The 26,902-nt window shown below is 26.9% G+C and overlaps 2 protein-coding genes across 3 annotated transcripts; one reads left to right on the top strand and one right to left on the bottom strand.

Moving 5' to 3' along the window:
- Positions 1-179: 179 nt before the first annotated feature.
- LOC107451968 (uncharacterized) lies at positions 180-7,467 on the bottom strand. Of its 2 annotated transcripts, none has more exons than XM_016068219.4 (5): positions 7,346-7,467; positions 6,847-7,146; positions 4,465-4,647; positions 2,781-2,884; positions 180-368 (listed from the first exon to the last, which is right to left on the bottom strand). In XM_016068219.4, exons 2-5 carry the CDS (start codon positions 7,116-7,118, stop codon positions 343-345), a joined length of 585 nt encoding a protein of 194 aa, XP_015923705.2. In that variant the 5' UTR covers positions 7,119-7,146; positions 7,346-7,467; the 3' UTR covers positions 180-342. The 2 variants fall into 2 exon arrangements, with proteins under 2 accessions (XP_015923705.2, XP_015923706.2); XM_016068220.4 differs by having other exon boundaries at positions 7,247-7,354.
- Positions 7,358-26,885, top strand: Vta1 (vesicle trafficking 1). The gene is made up of 7 exons (XM_043048552.3): positions 7,358-7,803; positions 10,309-10,403; positions 20,184-20,311; positions 20,398-20,473; positions 21,936-22,044; positions 23,188-23,478; positions 26,620-26,885. The coding sequence occupies exons 1-7, from the start codon at positions 7,701-7,703 to the stop codon at positions 26,766-26,768; spliced, it is 951 nt and encodes a 316-aa protein (XP_042904486.1). The 5' UTR covers positions 7,358-7,700; the 3' UTR covers positions 26,769-26,885.
- The last annotated feature ends 17 nt before the right edge of the window (positions 26,886-26,902 follow it).

The following is a 26,902-nucleotide window of genomic DNA, read 5'->3' as shown; positions in this document are numbered from 1 at the left end:
TCTACTGGGCCATAAATTTCAAGAAAACTTCTTTGTATAAAATATTCTGGATTTATTTATTACTTTTTAATTTTTCCCCTACTTAACTTTTTAATTAAAGTGGATTTAAAAATGTGTAACAACATAAAATAAAAAAGAAATTCAATACAAGATAAATTATGAGAAACAGAAATTAAAACTGACAATGTGTAAAAAACTTTATTAAAAACAATATTGCATTAAATAGTAAATGCAAAGATAGTGATGCAACACAGAACCAACTTCATTTTAAAATAATGCATAACTTATACAAAACAATTTGGCATTTTAGTTTAAAAAAATTTTTTTAATGTGAAACCAACTTCATCTTGAAGTAATGTCCAGTAAATCTGTAAAAGAAAAATGTTGCGTAGAAAAGAATAGAATTCATATTGAGATAATTAATTGTACAAAACATTTCCTAATTTAAAAATTGATCTAATTTTAAATATCTAAATCATTTCCCCAACATTCATTAGCCCATATTTTTTGTTTATTATTAAAAATAAGAAAACAATGTAAATGAGAATTGTATTATCAACTCTGACATAACATCTTATGTCAGAGTTGATAATACAATTAGCTAATTGTTAACAGTTAGAGTTACAATTAGCAAATTTGATAATACAATTAGCTATACAATAGCTACCAAAATAAAAAATGTATTTGTAAAAGTTACTACTATTATTTTAAGGTGTCCATACAGTGAACCAAGAAAGAAAAGATACCAACCTTAATATAACCTTATTTCTTATGATCAGAATTTTAAGCGTTCAAAGCATGGTTCAAAGGGTAAACTTCAAATATGCTAATTAGTAAATACTAACTACACTAGTGTTTAAAATTGAGAGATTAGGTTGAGGTTTAGATTTAGGTTAGGTTAGAGGTATTTGGTTGATTATCTGCAGAACTACTAGGCAGATTTTAGTAAAATTTGGTTTGAAGATAGGTTGGTGTAATGTAAAAATAATAAAAATTTAACAGTTAAAATACACACTCGTGATCATGCATAACACTCATCAGACTTGGATGATATCAAAGAGTGGTTACAGAACTGAATAAAAAAATGGTTTAATAGAGGATATGGCCCCTCTGGTATAAAAATCCAGGGCTCACACTATGATTTCATGATTGAAATAAGGCAGTTTATGAGTTTCTGTGGCAGTTTGTACCACTCATTCAGAAACACAGTTTTCAGGCATAGGTTACGAGCTGCAATCGCCCTTTCCAAAGCACCCCAGGTATGCTCTATAGTGTAGAGGTCTGGTGATCTGGCTGGCCAATCCATCCAACAAATATTTTCATTTTTCAGAAAATAGTCAAATGAAAGTGTTCTGTGGAGTGTAACATTGTCATCCAATAAAATGAAATAAGGACCCACAGCACCCTTAAAAAGGTGAACATTGTTCTCCATGACCTCATTAGCGAGAACCTTCTGGAAACAGTAACCCTTGAAACTCAACTTCCTGTGGCTTCTTAGAGGTCATGAAGAATTTGATTTCTTAAAAACTATCTGATTAATTTACTTAAAATTTTGTATAGCTTACACTGAAAACATTTTTAGACTAGTATTAAATTAAAACAACTTTTTATATCGGATTAACTTTTAACAAAAAATTTTATAATTGTGAACAAAAAGTTTTCAATTTGCTTAAAGAGTTATATAATCTGATTCTGCAAATTTAATTAATAGTTAGCACTAATTTATCAGCAGATTTGTACTCAACTTTCAGAACCATTAAGATTGGTTACTAGTGTAAGAAAATCTGATCATTAGCAAAAATTTTTCTGGGTGACATTTTATTTTTGACTCCTGGGCAAATATTAATCTGTGTTGCAAGATTAAGCTCAATGACTAAAACTTTACAAATAAACATTCGCCAACATTTCTCTCCTTTTACATTGTCATAATTTTTTCAATTTCATAATTTTTTTTTAGATTATCATCAAAAGCAAAACAATTAAAAACATGTTATATGGCAAACTTAATGAATTGACAATTTCTTAAGTTATGATACAAATAATGTTTAAATAATTATAATTAAAAAGGGCATACAAATGAGATTTTCTAGATGTTTAAAATACTGATTTTATAAATATTCTGAAATAATATTCTTTATCAGATATATTGCAAAATTAAATGATTATATAACCAGAAATGATTTAAATTAATTATTTTCAGATTTTTGATACATTGAACATTTGATATTGGTATTTAAATACCAATATCAAATGTTCATTCTTCATTTTGTTTTCCTATTTTTAGGTAACAGATCGAAAGCGTGATGACATTATCAAAAGTGATGCAAATTTAAAAAAAATAGATAAATTCAAAGTGTATTTTAGTTTCTACCATTGATGGGAAGTCTGAATTTTATATAGTAAATATAAATCATTATAAGAGAAAAATATTAAATAAGAAAATTATTATATTATTTTTAGAACAGATAAACAGTTTTAAACATTAAGATAAGCCTTTGTATAAAATGCTATCAAGGTTTTATCCATTTTGCACTTGATAGAAATAATTAATTTCATGGATTTAAAGTATAAACCTTAAAATAAATACATTAATAAAAGAGAAATTGTTTTATGGTATTGAAAATAACAACCTTTAAAATTCTGAAATTTTTCTAAAAATGCATTAATTAAGAAACTAAACACATTGAATACGCAAGAAAAACAATTAAAAAGAACTCAGATACTACAAATAAAAAAGGAACCATGAATTAAAATTATAAATAAAAGTTATAGTTTCTTACTTTTTTCAATAGTCTTAATTTTAGAGGTATCCCATAACTTAGGCAATTTATTCACATCTCCTCCAATATTATAATAGCTAAGACCATACCTTCGTGCAAGATGGCTACAAAGTTTTAAATTTTTCATTAACACAAATTAATTAAAAAAAAATGAATAAAAGATACAAGAAATTTTACAAGGTAAGGTAATTTTACATATTGCTTTCCATAACTCGTTTAATAACTCATGATAATATTAAGTGAATTACATACGCATTTAAATAATTTTCACCCAATGTAATGTGCTTCACATTGTACTCAGCTGTAAAAGCTCTTTTTCAGAATGCTCTTCCAAACTAATATTCTTAATATCTTTGACATTCTGAAATCTTTTAAAAGCTTTAACTTTCAGAAACAGAAAGCCTGAAAAAGATTTTAGTATAGAGAATGATTTATCTAAACAGCTTCCAAAAGTGAAAAAATTTACTAATGAAATAAGGCTTATGAATATCAAAGCAATTAAGAAAATCCCTAATGCAGATTCAAAGAACATTATAAATTATAATTTCAAAAGTATTTTCTGTAACTTTAATATCCAAACACAGAATTAAATTAAGGTAGATGGAGGCTACATCAAAAATTTTAAATGCGGATGTAATTCACATATTTTATTTTTTTACATATATTTCTTTTATTTGGGTCAAACGAATTGAAGTAGCTTAAGGAAAATACTCTTGAAATTGCTGCTAGACTACAAGTTTGAAGGAACGAGATTTGAGTAAGAAGAACAACAAGTGAGAAATCACAAGTTTGAAGAAGAACAACAAGTGAGAAATCACAAGTTTGAAGAAGAACAACAAGTGAGAAATCACAAGTTTGAAGGAAAGAGATTTGAGTAAGAAGAACAACAAGTGAGAAATCACAAGTTTATAAGACTTCTGGAAGAGAGGAAAAAATGAAAGTGATTCAGAAGGGAAAGTTTAAGTTTTCGTGCACTGAAAAAACATGTTTTTAATTTCTTTTCCGGACAGTTTATTTATTTTTTAGTTTATTTCAAAAATTTAAAAATAAATTACAAATTAATTGCAATTATAATTTTTATGTGTTTTTTAATCCTCATTATGCAAGTGTTTCTGATTGGATATTCATTGCACATATTAATTGCAATAATAATTTTTATGTGTTTTTTTTTTATCCTCATTATGGAAGTGTTTCTGATTGGATATTAGATGTATGCTCGTTCATATAAGACAGAACGAGATTAGATTTGTAGTGGAAAGAGTATAGTTGTGTTATGTTGTTGGGAATACAATACTCTTGTAGATTATGTTTCCCAAAAAGTTATGCGATGTTTAAAGTATTTTATTTTCTGCTCAATGCAAGTTTTTATAAGTTTAAAAATGCTTGATATTTTCCACTACACACTAAATTATTCCAGTAGTTTTGTTAAAATATTGAAAGGTGATAAATTTGATTGTTGCAAACTTTGAAGAAGTTAAAGTGATACAGAAACGCACAGTTAGCATAAGTCGATTATCCATTTGATGAATGTTTAGACAAGAAATTTTTTTTCCTCGTCCAGAAATAATTTCATTGCACAAAAAAACCATTAAAGAGAAGTTACAATTTAAAAAATAAATTATCAGACGAAAACAGGAATATACACTTTATTAAAATATGAAAACTAATGTCTGCAAGAACTCACTTATCATTAAACCTTCTTTGAAAAGTATCAAATGCATCAATTTTCTTACAAATAGGACTTTGGTTAACATCACCTATAGCAAGATCATTCAAGGTCAGACCTAAATCTTTAGAATTTCGTAAAATGCTAGACACTTTATCACATTCCTTCATAACAGATGAAAATATAACATTTTGCTGCTCTCTAAAAATAAAAACAATAAGAAAAAATAACTAAATATTTATTACGGCTCCAGCACCGTGAGATTTCAAAATAAAAATTAGAATGTAAGTTTTAAATAAGTTGATAAGTTATGTCTTTGATGGTCCAAATTGATGGATTAGGACAGTGTTTCCCAAAGCGTGGGAAACACTGTTCCCAGGGGTACGGGAACAGTTTAGCGGGGGTACGCATTCTTATGCGAAATATCGTACAACAAACAAAAATTTTAAAAATTTTTAGTTAAAAATAAAGCTAGCCATGAAAATTTAAGATTACATATTTTTCTATTGGCTATTTTTTGCAGAGTTAACAGTTAATAATTAGTGGTGTCAACATCCAAATGTGATTTTTAACTTTGTGCAATTTTTTTTATCGCAGCAAAAACAATATCATCCTTCTCACTGATGCAAATAAACTTATTAACAAAACTTCGTACCAAAAAAGAAAAAAAAAACATATTTTTTTAAAAAAATATTCATTTTCTTATTAGTGGTACGCAGCGTTACGAAAAATTTAGAAAGGGTACACAAAAGTCACATGTTTGGGAAACACTGGATTAGGATAATGATTTAGAAATGAATTTTACATTTCTTATAAATGAATAATATAATTATGCATTTGTTGTACATACTGTTCTTAAAAATATAGTTGATAAAAAGATAATTAAAGTTATCATCAAAGTTGTAAAAAAAATTTTGAGGAAAAATTTTTTTCCTTATCAAAGAATTTATTATTAGGCTTTCAGCAAAAAATAATATCCTAGAACTAAATCTATTCCTACTGTGTTCATTCCCTGAAATATGTGAAATTTCCTTGAATGCTAAAAATAAAAAAATTAATATCTTTGATTTTTAACAAAAAGTAAGAACTTGGTTAAAATGCTGAACTTGGGGTAGAGAGTGAAAAACCCTGAAAATATTGTGAGCAAAAATTTAATATTTAACATAACTTTTTGAACTAACATTTATAATTAAATTACCTACTAATGCAGAATATCACATCTTTAGAGTAACTAATTCAAGAAAAAACTTACTTGTTACAAGAATCGCAATATTGGATTTAAAAAAAGCGAAAATATAAATTACAATAATGAATTTTTAATACGAATATGCAAATATGAACCACAGTGCATAATTATAATTATTAGAGCGTGTGAATACAAATCACAATGCATAGTTTTTAATTCACCTATAAATGCAAAAATTGATATTTCAAGCACGTGAATACGAATTGTAATATTGGATTTTTAAAACATGTGAATACGAATCTCGGCATAGGATTTTTTGCTTACGTAAACCCGATATTTGGTTTAAAAAAGCATAACTATAAATCATGGTATTGGATTTTTAAATCACTTGAATAGGAATTTCAATGTATGATTTTTAAATCACATTAAATACAAATCATGGAATTCTGCGACCTACTCATAAAAATAACATACCCTGCTTCTAATTTTTAGACCTAGAAGAATATTGCAAAAAGCCTGGAATTCCAGGTTATCTCTGAAATACAATCACCCCTGCTGTCTTCAAAATAAATTCTTTTCAAAAGTGCTCTTATTTTGGGTAGACTATACTTGAGGGTGCCCCCGCCAAGTTGTGATCGCGATTGATCGCCAAGCTGGGCGATGTTGAAAACCAATCGTGATTCTGATTGGTTTAGATTTTAATCGTGATTCTGATTAGTTTAGAATTTAGCGTTGTTTTTAAATGAATTTTTAAATGTAATTTCAGAGATCCATTAGTTCTACTTTGGATACCGGCTGGTAAAGTTATTTTTGCTTCTGGTACTAAAAATGAATACTGTCAATAAGATAAATCTTAAGCTTCTGTACGATTTTAATAACAATGAAGAAAAAAAACTGTGATTGACTGGTGTATGAATGAAGGTTTAATTAGTAATAGATATAAATGTCCTGTTTGTGGGTTACCACGGCGTTCCGGGCAAACAAGTATGGCGCCAAACATAAGTCGCCAATTTCGCCAAGGGGCACCCTCAAGTATATTTTTCCCCTTATTTTAAATAATCTATACTCTTGAAGGTTTCACAAAACTATAGCATGATTTATAATTTAAACAGAAATTAAAATCAGAATAATAATAGTTAACCATGCATTCAGTGCCAGAAATGCGATATTAAAGTTATGCTATAATTTAAATTTTCATACTTAACTATACATACAGTATAAGTTCCAGTGCTTCTTCTTCTACGTTTAAATTGCTTTTTAAATTAAAGTCAAGTTTTGCCATTATTTCTGGATTATTGTCATAGGTTTCTGTATCCTTTATCTTGGAAGTGTTGATACTATTCAGAGACGTTTGATGGGCAACCAATAATGATATATGTTGTTTTCCGTCTTCAACACTTTTAATATATTTATTTAAAAGAATTTTCAGTTTCTTTGCACAGTCTGAAATATCACTTTGAATTTTTTGTTTCAAATCAGCTGCCATCTTTACAAGTTATTGTTGAGAAGAATAACTGAAAAATAAAGTAACACTTATAAAACACTAGGGAATATTTATATAATTTTTAAATTTGTCATTGCAAAAAAAAGGACAAAAACGCAAAATAAAACTACATTCAGGCTTTTCCATAGGAGGATAGTAAAATAACTTTATTTATTTATATTGATTTTATTTATTTATATTAATAGTAAAATGCCTACATTAAAACTTACAGAAATTTAAAAGTCTTGAATTTTCTTCGCATAAGACACAACTCATTAGTACATGACTATCAGTTTCTTTCAAAAGTTTGCTTATAGCTTTATGCGATTTATTTAAAATTTATCATTTAAGTCGTCAAATTTTGTATGTGTTTAAAATAATGCAAACATTTTTTAAAACTTAATTACTCAATAAGTTCTTCTGAAATCTGCAAACAGAAACCGAAATTAAGGTAAGAGATGGAAGAGAGAATAGAGATAGAAACCTACACTTCAACTTCAACCCAATTAAGTCTGATCTAAACAAAAACAAAACTGAGCAAAGTTAAAGAAACATTTGTTGATAAATTTTACCGTGATATTAATCATGGCTAGTTTAAAAATTGCTCCACAGAACTTAAAATCTGTTCAGCCTTACTTAAAAATTGCTGAAGAGCATGAAACTAGGGATCCTTCAATAACTTATTGGTGTAAGAGATAATTAATGTCGTAATAATACGCCTTCCATCTTTTATTTATTTTAAACGAATTGGAGCAAAATTAAACTATAACATATTATAAAAAAGCATTTACCAAGTACAAGTTGTTATATTTTTTTCTGTGTGAAGTATTTTATTCTGTTAAAAAGCAAATGGATTATTTATGTTGCCATAACAACGTTCTTGGTAGCTGTTTTAACACCTTTTATAAGAAGTTATAGCTTTGTTTTGTTTTAATCATTGGTTGTTCCAATCTTTACTTTAAATCATTATAGGTGCTTAACAAATGTACGCTTTTTCGTGTTATTTATTTACATTTGAGCAATTTTGATAATAAGCATTTCCTTTTTCTTTTTTTTTATCTTTCTACTTTGCATTATATTTCCTCTCTTTGCATGGGCATAGAGCTAGAATTGTCCGTAATCAACCTGATTGTGTTTTTTTTCTTTCTTCATAATTTGCTTGACTGCAAGTTTCCTGAAATGTTTTAATTTTTAAAGTGTGTTAAAAAGAACATCTTTCAGTTGTCAATGGACAAAATGTTTGAGCTAAATCTTTTTGTTGCAAATAATATTGTGTAAAAATAAAAGAATATTCCTTAAAATCAATATAAATGTAAGAAGATATACAATATATATTCCATAACATGTTAAATCCTGTTCTGCAATGTTACAATAATACAAAGTGAAACTGCCACACTTCGAGTATTCTTTTACTTGGAATAAATTTAAAAGAAAAATATATGTATAATCGCTTGCTGAGAGATGGCAATGAGTTTTAATCTTGAAGTTTGATTGATTTGATGTTTTAGTTTCTTTTTTAATTCGAGTATCAATGCCTATTCAGGGTTGCCACTCAACAGGGAAAACCTGGAAAATACAGGGAATTTAAAAATCACCTAAAATGACAGGGATTTTTGATTTTTTCTTTGCAAATAGGGAAAATACAGGGAATTTTGTTTCTTAAATTTTTCTTTTAAAAAATAAGGTGACCACTCAAAGCGTAATCTATAGGATATTTAACCATGATATTTCAGCTATAATAAACTATTTCATTTACTATAGCATTATTTAAGTATGTTCAGCTGTTTTTCCAGCAATTAGAACTAATAAATATTGTTAACCCAATATAGCTCACACACACGAGCACGGTGATTGTATGTTTCCTCTTAATATATTGTGTATAATATGTACAGGGAAAACAGAGGGATTTAAAAGATTTGAGTGGCAACACTGCTATTTGTCTTAAAAACTGAACAAACATTTTCGCTTAGGTGTCAATACAGAAATCTTCCCAGTTGACAACCTTAGTAATTTGTTCTTTTCTCTAAGTTGACCTCTATTGACAAGCCCCAAATTGGCAATAATAGTTGCATCTTCAAAGTAATGCATCAGAATACAAGTGATAAATTATTAAAGGTTTTACTGTGATAATTTTTTATTATTCATGTTTTTATTTGATAAAATAAGGCAATTATTTTATTATTGAAAGAGATATTTCCGTAACCTTACTTGTTCATGCCAACTGAAATATGTATGGCTGTTTAACATGGAATCAAATGAAAAAAAAAAAAATTTAAAGTAGCTTGAATTGAATTACAAGTTCTGATGCTTGTCTCATCCTGTGATATTTTTTTTTACTTGCGACTGTGCCCTCTACAGATTAAAATCTTATTTGTTCTGAAAACATTTGATTTAATAAAGTGGTTGATTTTATAATTCAGAAAATTTACATTTAGAGAAAAAAAATATTTCAGATTTAAACTTTATATCAACGTTCAAAATTAGCGTTTTTAGAGGGATGGAACACTGCCCCTGTCTTTTGATCCCTATAAATGCGCTATCCTTGCTCTTTTTGTAAAAATAAGTCCATTTTTGATTTATTTAGTTATTGATAATTATTTAATTTTAAATTTCTTTGCTTCATTTTAGTAAGTCTAGTTATGTAGTTAAAATTTTCATGATATTTGGTCCAAGAGATATTCATATCTTTTATGTGGGGTATATAATAGGAATGTAGGGTATATTAATGAGTTTTTTTAGAGATTTTGAATTTTATTTAAAAATGCACATTTAAATGTTTATCATAATTTTCAATTTTTTAAATATAAAAAGGTTTCAAGTTTATCAATTAATCCTTTTTTTTGTTTGAAGAAAATATATACAAAGAGATTGTCTTTTAGCTTGCCAAAAATCTGTTTCTTCAAAATGACAATTAAAGGATGAATTTAGCACGTTTCGATATTGGAATGACTCCGTCCTTGTAGATTTGATTTTAAAAAGTGGGTAATTTTATAATCAATAATTTTATTAGTAGCAGGCAGTCACTGTAATTGTTTTGTTGCAGGTACCAATATGAAAAACTAGAGTTATTGTTATATATAGATAAAAAAAAACAGTATGTTGCTTCTGTGGTGTTAGTCTATCCAATTTGGCTGTTTTACTGTTATTAAAAAATTCACTAAAAAAATTTATTTTGTTTCATATTTCAATCTAGGTCGCTTTTATGCTGTTCAATGTGGCCTCAAGCTAAATGACAAATCACCAGAAAATACTGCCTTTTTCTTGGGCTTGATGGATTGGTTAGAAAAGGTTTATATTCTGTTATTTTATTCTTCTGATGAAATGTTATTATATCGAGTGATCTGACCAATGATTTTATAATTATGAAAAGTTCAGTTTCTCAACACATAATCAATATATAGGGCAGAGCTCTATGCATGGACATATTCAGGGGTCTGTCCAGGCCGAATTTACTACCGTTTAGCGGTACCTTCACAAATTCAATTTTAGGTGAAAGGTAGTTTCACAAATTCAACTTTAGGAAAAACGGTAGTTTCACAAAATACTTTTTCTTAAAATTTTATTTTTGTATCCTTTAAGAAACGATAAATCTATATTTTTACCATGTTTTTGTATTGATTTTGTAATATAATTTTTAATTTTTCAAAAATTATGTCTAAATTTTCACAAAATAGGTACCTTTCAGAAAAACCTAGACAGACCCCTGATATTGTCAGCAAGCCATACTTAAACCACAGGTCATTAATCACATTTTTTATATATATATATATATATATATATATATATATATATATATATATATATATATATATATATATATATATATATATGGCTTAGTTTGAGGAGGGTGAAAAAATGACAATCACATTAATTTAAATTGTACATTGAAATCTCTGTAAAGAAGCTAACCCATAAAACTTTTCGCGTAGAAGAAAGATAAGTTAATTGCAAAATCCAGTGCTATTAAATTTATTAACTAAGTTAATATGATTGTTAAATAAATACATAATTAAAAATAGGACATTACATTGATATTTATAAAAACTTAATAAAATCATAATTAAACAATGAAAAAGAAATCTGCATAAAAATGAGAAACTGTACGACTATTAATCATGCTTGATTAAAAAACTTCATTGACTTCAAAAAATATGAAGATGGAAAAAAGTCAACGTGTTTCAAGTAGCTCTCAAAAAAGGTGCCTATTCTCAAGACTTGCCTCACATGAATGAGGAAAAACAAAAGTGATTTGAAATATAATATATAAAGATGGCATTGGATAATAGAAGTGATAAGCAGTGGCGTATCTAGGGTATGGCGAATGCCATGGGCGCATTATTTCAAAAAGGCGCAAAATCGATCAACATCAACAATTTTTTTACTAAAAATTATTAAGTTTTTTTTTTAAATTTATATATATATATAGATAGATAGATAGATAGTTGGAGGGGAATTAAAATAAAGCACACAAAATTTAACCTTTTCACTTAGGCTTGAAAAGAAAACATCGTTTTTTGAGGGACTCTTTATGTCACTGGGGCAGTGAAGTATGAAAGGGAACCGCTAATCGTAAACAAAGTAGGCGACAAATGTCAAACAATGCAGATTAAATATAATTTGTTAATGTTCATGAATACATTCACGATAAATACTAAAATAAATAAATGAAAAAAATAGCTTTTTCTTTTCTGCCGTTATATTTACGACGATTTCGTCAAAAACCAAATTTTAATTACAAAATCATAATTTAAAGAATAATGCTTAGTTTTTAATCATTATTATTACTCCCTTTGCTAACTTTTAATACATTCCAATAAAAATATTTTTAATTTTAGAAAATTTCCTAAATAGTTCACATTTAATTTTCATCAAAATCGTTTTACGAAAAGTCTTTTAACTACATATACAATTTCAAATGAATTTAAAATTTTCGAAAATGTAGCTAATCATTGCTGCAATAAGTCAAAGCTGTAATAGAAAGAATTGAAGCTCTAGCTGCTACTGAAAAAAAGGAGACGAAATAAGGTCATTATTCATTATAGAAAATTACAGAGAATTTAATTTTTCTCTCTCTTTTCAGTGTATTATGTAGTTCATTTTTTTCAATCAAAAATTAAAAATAAAGCATAAACTAAACTTAAAATTATTTGAAGAAACGAAAAAAAAAAAAATTTCAGGTATAAACGATCATAAAATAAACAGTTTAATAATGTTCATTCAAAAGGGTTATTCACGAATAAGAGTTTTAAATTTTAAAGTTCACAGTCTTATAAACAAACAAGAGATATAAAAATAAAATAATTTTAATTACAAAGGTAAAGAATATATACTAGTATTAAGAATGTATGTTGTTATTATGTATTAATGTAAGTTATGCCATATTTCAAATGTTTATATAGCCTGTACTATGTATGTTATAGCTCTTGAGTAGTAAATACATATATCGATATAAATCAATATCTTTTTCCTCTGTAATGCATAACATATTAATTTAAAATCATATGCTTTTCAATACTAAGAACAGAAAACAAATCCTAAAAATATTTATTGATTTTTATTTAGAATAGTGTACTTTGATATTCATTTCAATTTAAAATAATTTACTTGAAAAAATGCTTTTCTACTTAGATTATTTGATATTATTTATGTATATTTGAAAATACCATACGTTAAAATTAAACTACAATAAAGAAGCTGAATTTTTAAATTTAAAATATTTATCTATATGAAAAAATTAGCAAAAATATAACAGACTAAAAAAATGAAAGGCAAACGAACGAAACTTTGGATTTTCAAAAGTAGGTGAAAAATGTAAAGAAACTTTTTCTTCCTTATATCTAAAGGAAAGTGAGACCTCCCATAGTGCATTCCACCATGACTTTACTCTCTCTTTTGAAGAAGTCCCCCGTTCTTAAACTGGAAAGATTGTTCCTCCTCTTCATATCGCATTACAAGACTGCAGTCCTTCTAAAAAGGCAATTAACCGGGGAGGAAATGGAGGGAACCCCTTCAGACAGAGATAGATATTTGGAGATGACCAGAGAACAGAGAAATGTAAAAACCATAGGGTGTCTCATGCTTGTAAATCAGGAGTTAAAATCTCTTTCAAGAACGTTTTCCGAATCTGTTGAATAGATTTCAAAAAGAACCCCTGCTGTAAATTAGCATCAATCCTTCCAAAACAGGAAATACTTGCCACCCATGGTGTGAGTCACCTCCACAAAAATGTGAAATACTAAAAATAGGAGGTCCCTCTGCCTGGCTCAACAACTAATTTGAACCAATGAACGGATTAACAATGAATACACCCCACTATTTTGAAAAATAAAGACAGACGTAATTGTAAGTTGTTGAGTGTCCGCGCTCATATGAAAAATTCTGCTCGTTCTAGTTGTTATTTCAAAATTTAATTCAAGAGAATAAATATTTAAAGTCTATTTTGGAATTTCATAATCTAATTTGATAGGTTACAGTTTTTTTTATAATTCATTCAGCTATTTAAGTGGTAGGATTTTCTTCCTTGATTGTAAGTATTGATTGATTTTTTGGTAATTATAATTATATATTGTATAATTAAATACTTGTTAATACTTGATTATTAAAAATAATATGTAATAATAAAAAACAGGTGTTAAAATTTCAAATGTTATTGGGGACATAATTTTTTAAATTTCCTGAAAATTAATTGCGATAGGTAAATAATTTTGTGTATCCTAAGTAAGTAACATTCATTAAGTTCAGCAGTTGCCAACTACCTAAAAAAAATTTTCTTTTTATTCAATAATAGATAAATTTTGAATTTAACCACTTGTAAAAGTTTGATTTTTTTCCTTTCCTTAGAATGGTTACATAAAGAAACATCGTCAGTTGTTGGCATTTTTTTTTTTTTTTTTGCAGAAGTATTATTCACTCACAATATTTATTATATTTTGATGCTTTAAATGTGAATTTCAATAATACTTCTACCAGGGTTGGGTTTTTGACGTCAAAAAGTGGTTTTTGACATGACAAGGGTATAATACTGGTTTAAACCGTCAAAAACCCGTCAAAAATGTCAAAAACTGAAGTTTGCCAAGAAAATACATAAACTTCAAAACTACCAACAGTTGCCACGCATTATATTGAAATTTAATTATACTATAGGTAATCAGCAGGTTTTAAAATATTTTTTAATTAAAATTAAGGTAAAATAACAGATTTAAAATCTCAGAAATTTATATTCAAATACATGCGCAGAAAATTTTTTTAAATATTTATATTTTGAAAAAAAAATTTTTTTTTTGATACTTAAGAAAATTAAAAGTTTATTACTATGCACTTTTGACATATAAGGAACATATAACTAATATTTATAAGGAATTTACAAGTTATGTTGTATAAATACAAACTTGATACAAGTGTATGAAAAAAATTTTAATGTTATACCGAATATCTTTATTATCCAGTATGTTAATTTGAATTTAAAAGTAGTTATATTTGTGAATAATGATAAATATAATTCATATTGTTTATTATATTTATTTATAATTATTGCACTTATTATTTTAAAAAATTTTTACCTCTTAATTTTTTTTCACCACTTGTATTAAGAATACAAAAAATGCATATCTTGAAAGCAAGAAGTAATTATTCAACAGCTGAATATTTAGATATTCAACAAAACTATATAGTATTCAGCAAAATGAAATTCACAAGTATTTGGATATACTAAATTTTCAGCATAGTAAATGAATAGGCTGAGTATACAGTAAATCGACACTAACTACTCTGTGTATTTAACAGAAAGCACTTAAATTTGTATTGTCTTATGTTAAAAAGATTATTAAGAAGATTTAAAAGAATATTAAAAAGATTTTTCTTTAAAAGATGTCTAATGTACAAAACTGCTAATGTTTATCTTTAAAAATGTCTAATTTTTAATAATCTAATACTATACACTAAATTTGGTTATAAATGAATTTCTTAATAATATCACTGCAGATTTTCAATAACACATGAAAATGAATACATAATATTACAAAAGATGTGAGCTTTCAAAAGTACAAGATTTTGGTTACCATTCAAAATATAAGTGTTTCTTCAAAATTTTAAATTTATTTTTTCTGGAACATATTTAGAAACACTATCCTTTATAAAAAATATATAAATTTTATGTATTAATTAAATTTCACATATAAATATAGGTTTTTGACATTTTCGACATTTTTGACAGTGAGGTTTTTGACGTGACGGTTTAAACCATGGTTTAAACCGTCAAAAACTGTCACATGTCAAAAACCTGCCAACCCTGACTTCTACCTACAAATTTAAAAAAAAGAAAGAATTTTTTAATTTTAAAACACATGTTTGTCTTGAATTTTTGAATTATATAATATTTATCAAACTGTCTTCGAGTTATGGAGCACCCTTCCTTATTTCTCAGGCACAAAATTTTGCAAATCTTTCTCCTATATTTTTTCTTTTATTTCAAATTGCCATTTTCTTCCTTTTTTTAAAAAAAAAATAGATTAAATAAATACTACTCTTTTAATTTTATATAAAAGCTAATTTTTTGATGTTTAAGTCTTTTACAATATATTTCACTTACATTACATTTATGTCACTCCATATCATATTGCTTGAAAAAAAGTCGGTATACTGTTTTTAAATGGGTTTATAAAGTGTCCTCAATTTATATATTATATTTATGTATTATATTTATTTTTTATAATCAAAGTAAAATGGTAACAAAATAGTATTAAGGTTATGATATGTAGTTTATAACCCAATCATTACAACAGTTTAGTAACTTGACAAAAAAAGTTATCAATAAAGTGATAATCACAATAATTTTTTTTTTCATTAAATAATTATCTTTATTTTAAGAATATAAAAAAAGAAAAAACAATAAGCATCTAATGAAAAACTAGAGCTTGTTTAGTTATGAAGCATACACATTCTTATAATGTATTTTCATAAAGATGCGAAAAGACATCTTCTCCTCAAATATTTCAATGATTTATATTTTTCTTTTTCCTTAAAAACAAATTTTATATCTAATTAATTTTGATTAGTTTTATAAAGTTTTTTGAAAACCCTGTTCTGCAGGTTAGTCTAAATTCAAATAGTTCGAATATGGAGTTCGGTTTCCTGGGAAATCGAATTTTAAAAAAGTTGGATATTTGATTTCTCATTAACTGTTCGATCAATTTTGCTGAACTATTGTATTGTCCCATGTTAAATTACCTTCTTTTAAAATGACATAAAAAAATTTTTCCCTACAATTCAAATTTTTAAGACAATTATTAAATAAAATAATAAATATTTACTAAAAGCTTTTTTTTTTTTTTAACAATTTTCACAATTATAAACGACGTTAATAATTGTGCGAATTTTTTTTTCACTTCTGATCATTAGATCAAAAGTTATCAGGGTGATCCCTTAATTAATTTTTTTGCGCACTGAACGTCTAAAAATTTATAATTCAAATCTGTTTAATTTTTTGCTTTAATTTGTTCTATTGTGATGCGAAGAGAGAATTTTTCATACATATTTTTTTTTAATTAAATATATATCAGAATGTATTCTGGTCTATTTCTTACCCTTTTGCCTTTTTTTTACTGTTTGCAAAATAATTATTTCTAGATATTCTTAAAACTTCAACTTCCTCTAATTTATTTCTCAATGAAGAATGTATTATTGTCGCTATTAGTGTTTTGTATGTAATTATGTGTATATTTTTTTATATTATCTGTTATTAATGTTTGTGAAACTTAATTATATTACGAGCATCGATCTTTTTTTATTGAGCAGTAAATAAACTAACCAAAATGTATCTTTTGATTGTAGCGCGATGATTTTATTGTTTTGATGTTAGCAAAGCGTGATTATTTTAAAAAATTCAATTTCCTTCAGTTTTAGTTTTGAAAATGTTGGGTAATCATCCGGTTATATAGTTTTTCTTCAAGCTACATTTGTTGAGTGTGCGTATTTTTGTTACCAAATTATATTTGTAAAGCTTTAAAATATAATAGTGCTTAATTAAACAACTTGTTAGAATTTTTATTGACAATTGAAAAAACGCAATAGAATCTTTTATAAATATGATAGAAAAGATATTTTTACTTCTTACCAATGAGGATTTCAAATACATGGAACGGAAAACAATTAAAAAGAGATAATTTTATTGTTATATTTAATATTTATTTATTTATCAATTCATTTTTTCTTAAAATTCAATGCAATCTTTTTGCAATATTGTCAAAAGAGTTAAATACTTCAAACAATGCTTTTATTTTGTATTGGATAAAAAAAAATTTAAAAAGAAAAAAGAGAATATTAATATTTTAGGAAGGGCGCCAGTAAGAGATTTGCCATAGGCGCTTCCTTCCATAGGTACGCCTCTGGTGATAAGAAAAACCGTAGTAGCTGAGAGCGAAGCAGGAAATATAAAGAAAAAGCAAGACAAGAAAAAATGCTCTGGTTCAGAAGACTGAATCATAGTAAAATGCATTTCCACACGCTATGGAGAGGTGGTGAGAAACTCACGTCATTAACAAAGGAATCACCATTCATATAAATGAAGATTCTAGGGCAGGGGTGGCGAACCTTTATACACCAACGTGCCATTTTCTCTAAAAAATTGCTTAATGAGGTCATAAACGTGCCGACAAATAAATTTGACTTCGTGATTATTGGGAAAAGAATAATACTAATTACTATCAACTTAAAACTCATTATTTACATTAAAAAAAATACATTTTGCAATGTCTCAGTTATACAAGTAATTCAACTTAAAGTAGCATCAGTGTGACTTCTGTTGTTGCAGATTAGATGACCAATAACTTATATTAGGTTGTAAGATGCTAGTTTAAGCAGGACTGTTGATTTTTTGCTAGTTATTTATTGTTAACTTGTTTTTTACTGTTAATAATTGTTTTTCAGAATAAATTTTTTTATTTTTTTATTAATAATTGTTTATTATTTTGTTTGTTTTTTGTGAATTTTAATTTAATTGTTACATATGCTTCATAGCGTAATAACATTTGTGTAATAACAATTCATAGTGTAACAACAATTGTGATCGGTGGAGTGCCCAAAATATCGTGTCGCGTGCCATAAATGGCACGCGTGCCATTGGTTCGCCATCCCTGTTCTAGGGCATCAAGATAAGATGGTGTGACTGAGGTGGAAATAATTTTGGCATTGTCCAAATTGAATTTATGTCCAAAATGCCAACAATGTGCTACAATTAATGGTTTATTGTATTCTTGATAATGGACACATCTATATTGTTCATTAAGACTTAATTTTAAATTGATTTGTTCAATTAAATTTCAAAGTGGTAAGTAAATACTCCTGTGATTCTCCATACCTATAGGATCTTTGAGATTTAAATTTAATTTTGATAACATCTTTGAAAATGTCTTTTAAAGCAAACGGGATAGGATATTAGGAATTTGGCAGTAAACATTAGAGTAACATATTCCCAGTAAGGATTTGAAGAAGAAAGGCATTCGGGTCTAGTGAGTTAAGCAAGAGCTGAATCAATTTTAGAAAAGTTAGATCCACGCCTAGCAGTAAGTGAACAGAGGATGTTGACTTTGAAGTTTAAAAAAGAAGAGTCAAAGCAAGGGTTAAGTGCGAGGAAGACTAAAGTATGAACAGGAATTCTCTGACCATAGTGTGAATAGAATTAACTCAAGGGGGTAAAGATATACCGAAATGTTTGCGATAAATAGAGGTAGAAAAATGATCAGAGTGTTTAATTACAAGAACAACTGAAAAAGCTAGAATAATATTTATTTCCATATCTAAGGTGAATTGAATGTTGGGGATTAATCTAGTTGATGACTAAGACAAACATATTATCACCATATCTTTTACCCCATGAAAATTTGAACATTTTAAGAGCATTTTCTTTAAATTAATGCATGAAATGTCAGAAAGTATGGGAGGAAAGCAATTTGGTGGGAAATAAATGATTAAAAGCTAAGTATATATAGGAAAAAAATATTCAAGCATATGAGTTAAAATTATTTTAGTAAATCTATATTTAAAAGAAAATGTTTTTAAGATCAGCTCTTAACAACTAAAAACTTGCTAAAGAATTTCTCATTTGATGGAAGAAGAGAATTTTCATTCAGCATCTTTGACAATGTGTTGAATCTAGTTTTTGTTTAATTTCTTCTACTTGCTTTGTTATTATTAATTTTTTTCCTTGCTAATGTAATTAGTTTACTTTGATAATTGTGGTATAAAACTTAGCCTATTGACTTTCTTTGTTTGTTAAAATAATGCTTGTAAAGTTATATTTTTTAAAAAGTTTTTATATCTCTTAAACAGGCAGGGAGGGTTTCTATTTAATAGAATTATCTTATCATGTTATAGAATTATTTTATCATAATTTATTTATTTATTTAGTAACGAAATATTTTGAATTCTTATGCTTTATTTTATTTATTAAAGTATGTTTTATTGGACCTAGTTACCAAATTTTCAAGTAAAAACTATTTTTTAAATTTGACAAACACTCGTTGAAAATTATGTCTTATAATTCTTTTTCGCATCTTTTTTGTTTTTATAACAAAAATTGTTTTTATTCATTTTCTTTTGAATCAAATTTTTAATTTTTTTATTACATTCAGACAGAAAAAGAATTTTACTTCCTCCATATTCACTTTTGACGAATCATCTATCAGTAATTTATTTATTTATTCATTTGTTAGCTAATGTTTTTGAATGTTTTTTGTGTTTAATTTCATTAGTTGAAATATGTTCTATTAAACTTAGTTACAAGTTTTACATTTTAATATTGCACTAAGTATTTTTAAGAATTCTTTTGACCTTTAAGTTTAAAATTCGGTACTAAATTCAACATAACTCATTTTAATGAATATTGTTAAACAAAAATTATTCAAAAATTTTTATTATTGACTGAATAAATAAAGAAATTATAGGCACACAATTCTCTGCAAGTCAACAAAAAGTTAGAAAAATCCTTTTTCTGCCTGAAGGGTATACTTAGTGTCATAAGTGCTTATGAGGTGGTGGAATATTTTTTAAACATTTTGTATTTTTTTAAATTAGGCGAAAAAAGTCAAGCGTGATGATGAATCTATCTCAAATGAAGTTGTTGCACAAGCTCACATTGAAAATTATGCCTTGAAACTTTTCCTATTTGCAGATAACGAAGATCGTTCAGGGCGATTCAACAAGTAATTAATTTAAATAACAATTATTTTAAATACTTTGATTGCGTAGATTATAAGAGTAAAACAAATTTTTTTTTTTGTATTATCAGGAATGTTGTAAAAGCTTTCTACACCTCTGGTTTTATCTATGATATTGTGAGTACTTTTGGTGAGCCAAGTGATGAAGTACGTATTAAAGTTTGTTTATGCATTGAAAGAAAGAAAAAATTTTAATTTTCCGAATTTTATAACCTATTATTCGCCTATTTTTGTCTAAGCATTAAATGCTATTATATTTCTAATATTCCTTTTATTAGTTGAGTTTTCTAATTAAAGCTTAGTTACAAGTGATGGCATATGATATTAATTGCTTATTTCTTTATGATATATTTAAAATTAATCTAATTAAATTTTCACTTCTAGTTTTTTCTGAATTCAAGTTTTTCATTGGGGGCTAGGTATAATATGGTCAATGTTAACCTTCATATATGAAAAAGTACCTCGTTATAGAATAGAGTTAACATGTTTTATATAGAATTGGAATTGAATAATTGTAGTGGTAGACAGGCTACAGTAATCCCCCACCAGAATTTTATCTGTAATAGAATTCGATGAACAGATACCACTAGTGAATTCATTGCTGTTTTGTAAGAAGCCGGGTGAGCTGAATTAAGATCACCGGATTTTTGAATGCTGGTTGTGAGAACTGTATTAAGATCATGGTTGTGTGCATGGTCGCTCCAGTGTTGTTATTAGCAGTCGCGTGTGAACAGGCTTTGTTGTGTGTGATGGAGACTGAGGAGCAATGCATGCATGGACTATGTCTTAGTTACAAATAGTAAGTTAACTGTTCAATGTGAACTATCAATAGAAGTGGGTGTGTTCAAATCAAAGTGGGCGTGTTCAGATCACATCTGCTTAGTTACCAATGTGGGGAGAATGTTACTGATAATATTAACCATCATCTATCAAAAGGTACCTAAAGATAGAATCGAGTTATTACTGTACTAGTGAATCAAGTTATTATTTACTAGTGAATTGGAATTGAATAATTGTAGTGGTAGCCACACTTCAGTATTAAGAAAGATTAGTATTTAATAACTCAAAAATATATAAACTAACCGCGAAATAGTTTTTACATTATAAGAATTTTAACAATATTTTAAAGCTTCCTTTTGATTGAACAGGATGCAAAATTTATGATTCATTAGGTGTAGCATTAATTTTGTTCATGAATTTTTATGTGAATGTTTTCAACAGACATCATAATCAGAGTTGAGCACTGAAATATAATTTTCCCTAATTCTGTTTATATGTGCTAATATTTGGGCAAATATAACATTTTCAGCTATAAAATTGTGCATGGTAGTAGATTTTGGCATTATTTTGTGCATTTTAAAACCAATTTTCCAAATTAATAAAAGAAAAAAAATCCAATATTGCTACAAAAAATATGGAGACTATTTTTGGAGAAATGTAGGTGGTTTTAACATTTAATGATATTTAATATTATCGTATGTAGTATTATAAAGTATAAATTTTTCCATATTATACTTTTTAAATATTATAATTGTTTTTAAAAATTGCAACAATTAATAACAGTGTAAGTATTAAATATTTATTCAATTTAAAAAAAAAATTAATTTAGGTTTTGCATCATAAGAAATATGCTAAGTGGAAGGCAGCTTATATACATAATTGTTTGAAGAATGGAGTTACACCCGTGGCAGGGCCTCTGGCTATGGAAGGAGATGAAAGTATAAAAAATTTTGTTGTTAATGCTTTTCTTTTTCTTATGAGAAATTTGTGAATAAGGCTTAAAACAAATGTAATTGTATGGCTCAATGATAAATTTTAACAATAAAAAAATATTGTAATTAGTACTTATATAGAGATGCCAACATTCTCCTGACAGCTTATAAATATTTTCGAGTGATAGTCTTTTAATGTATAATTCTTTGTTTAATAAATTCAATTTATAGGGTTTTTGTTCACCAATACTTACAAAGGCTTATGTGATACGCCACTTTGTTATAATTAGCCATGTTGAGCCTTTTTAAAAGTTAGCAAAATTAACAAAAAATTTGCTAATTTCAGTTAGTAGTTCTCTACTGTTCTTTAAATATTTTTTCAAATCTGGAGCAGTTGATTTCTCTGAGTTATATGCTATTGAGGTTACCCCCCAAAAAATTTCTGAATAATCAAAGTTAAAACGTTATTAAATAGTGCAAGAACAAATTACAATTTACAGATTCAGTCGCCAAGTAGTTCAGAAAATGAAATTAATTATTGCACATAAAGTACTTATGTTTGGAAATAAATGCGACTGTTTTACTACCATTAAATGTTCTAATTATTAAAATAATTGGGGAAAAAACAACAGCAACGAAACTAACTACAATGATATGATAGATTGCAATGTCATTATGTTAATTTTAAAAAAAAATAGAATTAATAAATAATACAAAATTGATGAAACAGCCTAGAATACAGTGACATTGAATACACACTTTGTTTTTTTCTTGTTTTTAGTTTCTTTTTTTTTCACTTTTTTCTTGTTTATAACACTTATAAATAAGTTCTCAATCACTAAATTTTCATATGAAAATTTCAATAAAAATATTTTCTCATATTTTCTATACACTGAAAATGTGAATTAAATAATTATTTTATTGCATTAAAAATTTATGCCTTAACTACATTTTCCATTTATTTTATACCTTCTGTTTTATAAATTTTATGTTTCGTCGAACTTTTACCCCAATTCAAATATGTCTACAGATAACTGTATTAAATTGCTAACCTCTTCAAATTATTTTGGCTGTACTTTAACTTCTAGCATGAAATAGTCAGATAGTATAGTGTGAAGGTACTAAAGTTAATTTCTTTTATGAATTTAGATGAAGATAATGAATTTTCCAATGAGAAACCAGAGGATGATTTAAGAGATGAGTCGTCAACATCCTTTCCACAGGACCAGCCTACACCCTATCCAACAGGTGGTTTGTTTAATTTACCTGGTCAATCCCCTGGAAATTTCTCCACACCAGTGCCCAGTCAAAGACAACCACCAGAAGGTTTTAATTTGCCAGTGCCTGGAACGCATGCACCACCCTCTACTCCTAATGGGACAAATCAACTGTCCCCTTCTGCATCTGATGCTGATATTTTAAATCCGCAAAACAATACTAGTAAGTGTATTTTTTAACTGTATTTTTGTTTAAATCGGGCAGTAATATTAGATTAGATCAGCGGCTCTCAATTTTTTCGGCTTTGATCTACTTCTGAAATGAAAAATCGACTCTATCAGGGCGAATAGGGATTAGAAGATTAGGTTTCTTTCTAGAAAAACAAAGTTTTTAATATACAAAACTCTTGTCAGGCCGGACATATGCTCCTGAAGCTTAGACAATGACAAAAGAAAAATTTGCATCGCAATATTTGAGGGAAAGATTTTGGGGAGTATACTTGGTGGTGTAAATGAAAACAACATTTGGAGAAGGAGATTTATTTTTGAACTGTACAAGATTTATAAGCAACCTGATATTATTAAATAAATAAAATGAATTGGATGGCCTTGGTGATTCAAATGAGTGATGACATTGCTATAAAAAGGATATAGCTTTTTAGAGCCACTGGAACAAGAAAGCGGGGAAGGCTGTGGTTGAGATAAGTTGATTTGATGAAGTCTCATTTTCTTGCAATAAATGAAAAGAATTAGAGATCAAAGATAAACCGGAAGTCATTATGGGGAAATCTTCAAAGGAAGGCTTTGGCTCATATTGGGCTGTCTAGCCAACTATGATGATGACCTATTCAGAGAGAACTCCGTAACAACTGTGAACACTTTAACCAAAAAAAGGCCTTTTTTTTTAAAAAAAAAATATTTAATGTGAAAATGAACTATTTTTTATCTTAATTTTGTTTGTACTAGTTCTAAAATTAGGACAGACAGTTGAATACACGTGGTTGGAGGGCAATTATTCTACTTCTGAATTGGAATTTTGGTGTATGTGTAAGCTGAAATTAATAAATTGAATTATAGCTTTAGGTGAAATAAAAATGGAACAGATCAAAAATAGATGTTGAGAATGGTTATCAGAAAAACATATTTTGTTATCACTCAATCTGGTTATTTTATTTCAAATTGAAAGATTCACTGCAAGATACACATTAGTATCTTGCAGCAAATTTTTCAATTTAAAATAATAAAAAACTAGATTAATTGATAAAGAAATATGTTTTACAGATAACCATTAATAATAAAAGAATATGCGTTTTATAAATGCATATTCTTTTCAAATATTCAGATAAATATAAAATTTTGATTTTTCATTCTTCAATAACATTTTACTTAAATAAAAATTTCATGAAAGTAAATCAAAATATTAAATAAATAATGAATGATTAGTTGGATATAAATTTAATTACAAGTTTCCAAAAACATAAGTCCTAACCCATGTAACCTTTTCATGGAATACATTTTAGGAACTTTTTTAGATAATTAGCAACATTTGCCACCAACTTTGTGCCAGTGCACGCTAGTCATTAGAGTTCTATCTGGTGCTAGGGTGGAATCAAAGTGAATGTCTTAAGAAAAGAAAATAAAGCTTTCTAAATGCTCTCAAAATCACTTTTTTTGTCATAAAAGAATTCTATTTTGTGAATAAGCAAATTATCAACTTATATTTACAAGTTATACAATCATCAACAAAAAGTTATAATCAACTATTTTTTATCATTAAAGTTTTAAATTAATTTTATAACTTAAAAAGGGCAACAAATTCAAACCATATTTTTATGAAATTTGAAACGTATATTAAATATGCATTAAAAACTGCCATAAAAACTTTTTGTTTCAAATTGTCAACATTTATTTTCTCAAACAATGAGAAACATAATACATTTTTCTTTTACTTTTAATGTTCATAAAAATAATAGTTAATTTTCATAATAGTTTAACTTTTAAAGGTAAATAAATAATAATTAAAAAAAAAAGTAAAATTGCAGTGAGAGAAATAAAATAATGCAAGAAAGTAACTGAAAAAAATGCCAATTTTAATTGTTAGCACTTCCTTTACAACTAAAATCTGTTTTCTATATATCTTAACACTTATTTATGATAAAGATGAAATGTGAATTAAGAATATGTATAATAATCAATAGGAAAATAAATATATATATTAAATGGCCCTCAGTTAAATTTTCAATTATTAGTTCAATACAATCATCAAATCTGTAAAAATTATATAACTGAGAAATTTTTTAAATTAGTAATTAGGTTTAATATTTTATAAATGAAATTAAAAAATTTTAATTTTAGGAAGAAACTCATCTTTTGAGTAACCAATCAGTTATGCCAAAAGTATATTAATATTTTGTCCCTTAGCTTAATTAGCAATTTTGATAATTCTGCAATTATTTAACTCTTAATACAATTCATTTTAATTGAAACAGAGATAAATAAAATTTTTGGAAACGACAAATTAAAATAAGATTTATTGAGACATTTGCTGAAAATATGAAATTAGTGATGGCTCCTTGATTGTCATTTTATTAAGATGTTGATTGACTTTTTTTTTCTTAAAAAAACTCAAGAGTACTAAATTTCTAATTATCACAAATCTAGTAAGAAAAGAAATCTTAAATACTTTGTGTAATTAGTGCACAGTCACTCTGTTCAAATTTAAAAGTTTTATTAAATACTATCTTAATTCAAAAAAGGGGAGAAAAATTACAAAGTGATGACACTCTTTGTTTAACTGTTCTAAACCCAAATGAACAATCGCCAAGTTCAAGCTTTGCAGTACTAATCTACAAATATAATATAGCACTCATACAATTAGCTTTCTAAAGATGTGAAGGTAATGGATTCGCATCATCAGTGCAGAAGAGGTCAAAATTTTCTTTTAAGGAAAAGAAAACCAATTTTGAGTTTGCCCCTCCATTTACGAGACCTTTGGTTCGATTCCAGAGTGAGAGAGAGACTCAAAACTTGGTTCATTCTTTAGCAAAAAAATTTTGAATAGCATTTTAAAAATAACAAAAAGTTTTTATGTCTAAACGTTATCAAAATAAGTAGCAAATTTAACATGAAAATTTGGTATCTCCAGGGTGTCAAATAAAATGTACTTAAAAATATTAATTACTTAAACCCAATGAAATAATTTATAGTCATTGTATTAAATTTCAAAATCTTTAATTCCATAGACCTGCGCATTATATTTTTTCATAACATGAGCGAAAACATTTTAGAATAATTTAAAATTGGAAGATATTTTTTTCATGCCAGATTAAGAAGCAGTATTTTATCTTTGAATATTTTTTTATAGGTGGTGTTCCTCTTAGATCAGAAGATTATCACAAAGCGCAAAAATACTGTAAATTTGCTGGAAGTGCACTTCAGTATGAAGATGCACCAACAGCCATCCTAAATTTGCAAAAAGCTTTGCGACTCTTAACAACTGGCCAAGATCAATAGTAGTATTGTGTCGTGTATAATCCTGTATATTTAAATTTTGTTTCACATAAATGCTATGCAAATTTTATTCTGTATAAACGAATTATTTATATTAAAATTAATGTTTTATGCTTCAAATGTGATAGTTCCATTTT

Source organism: Parasteatoda tepidariorum, chromosome 4 (assembly GCF_982258835.1).
Source record: "Parasteatoda tepidariorum strain Cologne lab strain chromosome 4, Ptep-v5.0, whole genome shotgun sequence".
In the NCBI taxonomy this organism is placed as follows: domain Eukaryota; kingdom Metazoa; phylum Arthropoda; class Arachnida; order Araneae; family Theridiidae; genus Parasteatoda; species Parasteatoda tepidariorum.
The sequence above is the reverse complement of the archived record's forward strand: the minus strand, read 5'-3'. Positions and strand labels throughout refer to the sequence as shown.

Excerpts from the sequence above, each read along its gene's own strand:
- LOC107451968 (XM_016068219.4), bottom strand. The coding sequence starts at position 7,118 with ATGGCAGCTGATTTGAAACAAAAAATTCAAAGTGATATTTCAGACTGT. Across the intron at positions 2,885-4,464 it reads CAAAGAAGGTTTAATGATAA|CCATCTTGCACGAAGGTATG; the intron begins GTGAGTTCTTGC and ends AAAACTTTGTAG. Across the intron at positions 369-2,780 it reads AATTAAGACTATTGAAAAAA|ATTTACTGGACATTACTTCA; the intron begins GTAAGAAACTAT and ends TTTCTTTTACAG.
- Vta1 (XM_043048552.3), top strand. The coding sequence starts at position 7,701 with ATGGCTAGTTTAAAAATTGCTCCACAGAACTTAAAATCTGTTCAGCCT. Across the intron at positions 20,312-20,397 it reads CGTTCAGGGCGATTCAACAA|GAATGTTGTAAAAGCTTTCT; the intron begins GTAATTAATTTA and ends TTGTATTATCAG. Across the intron at positions 20,474-21,935 it reads TTGGTGAGCCAAGTGATGAA|GTTTTGCATCATAAGAAATA; the intron begins GTACGTATTAAA and ends AAATTAATTTAG.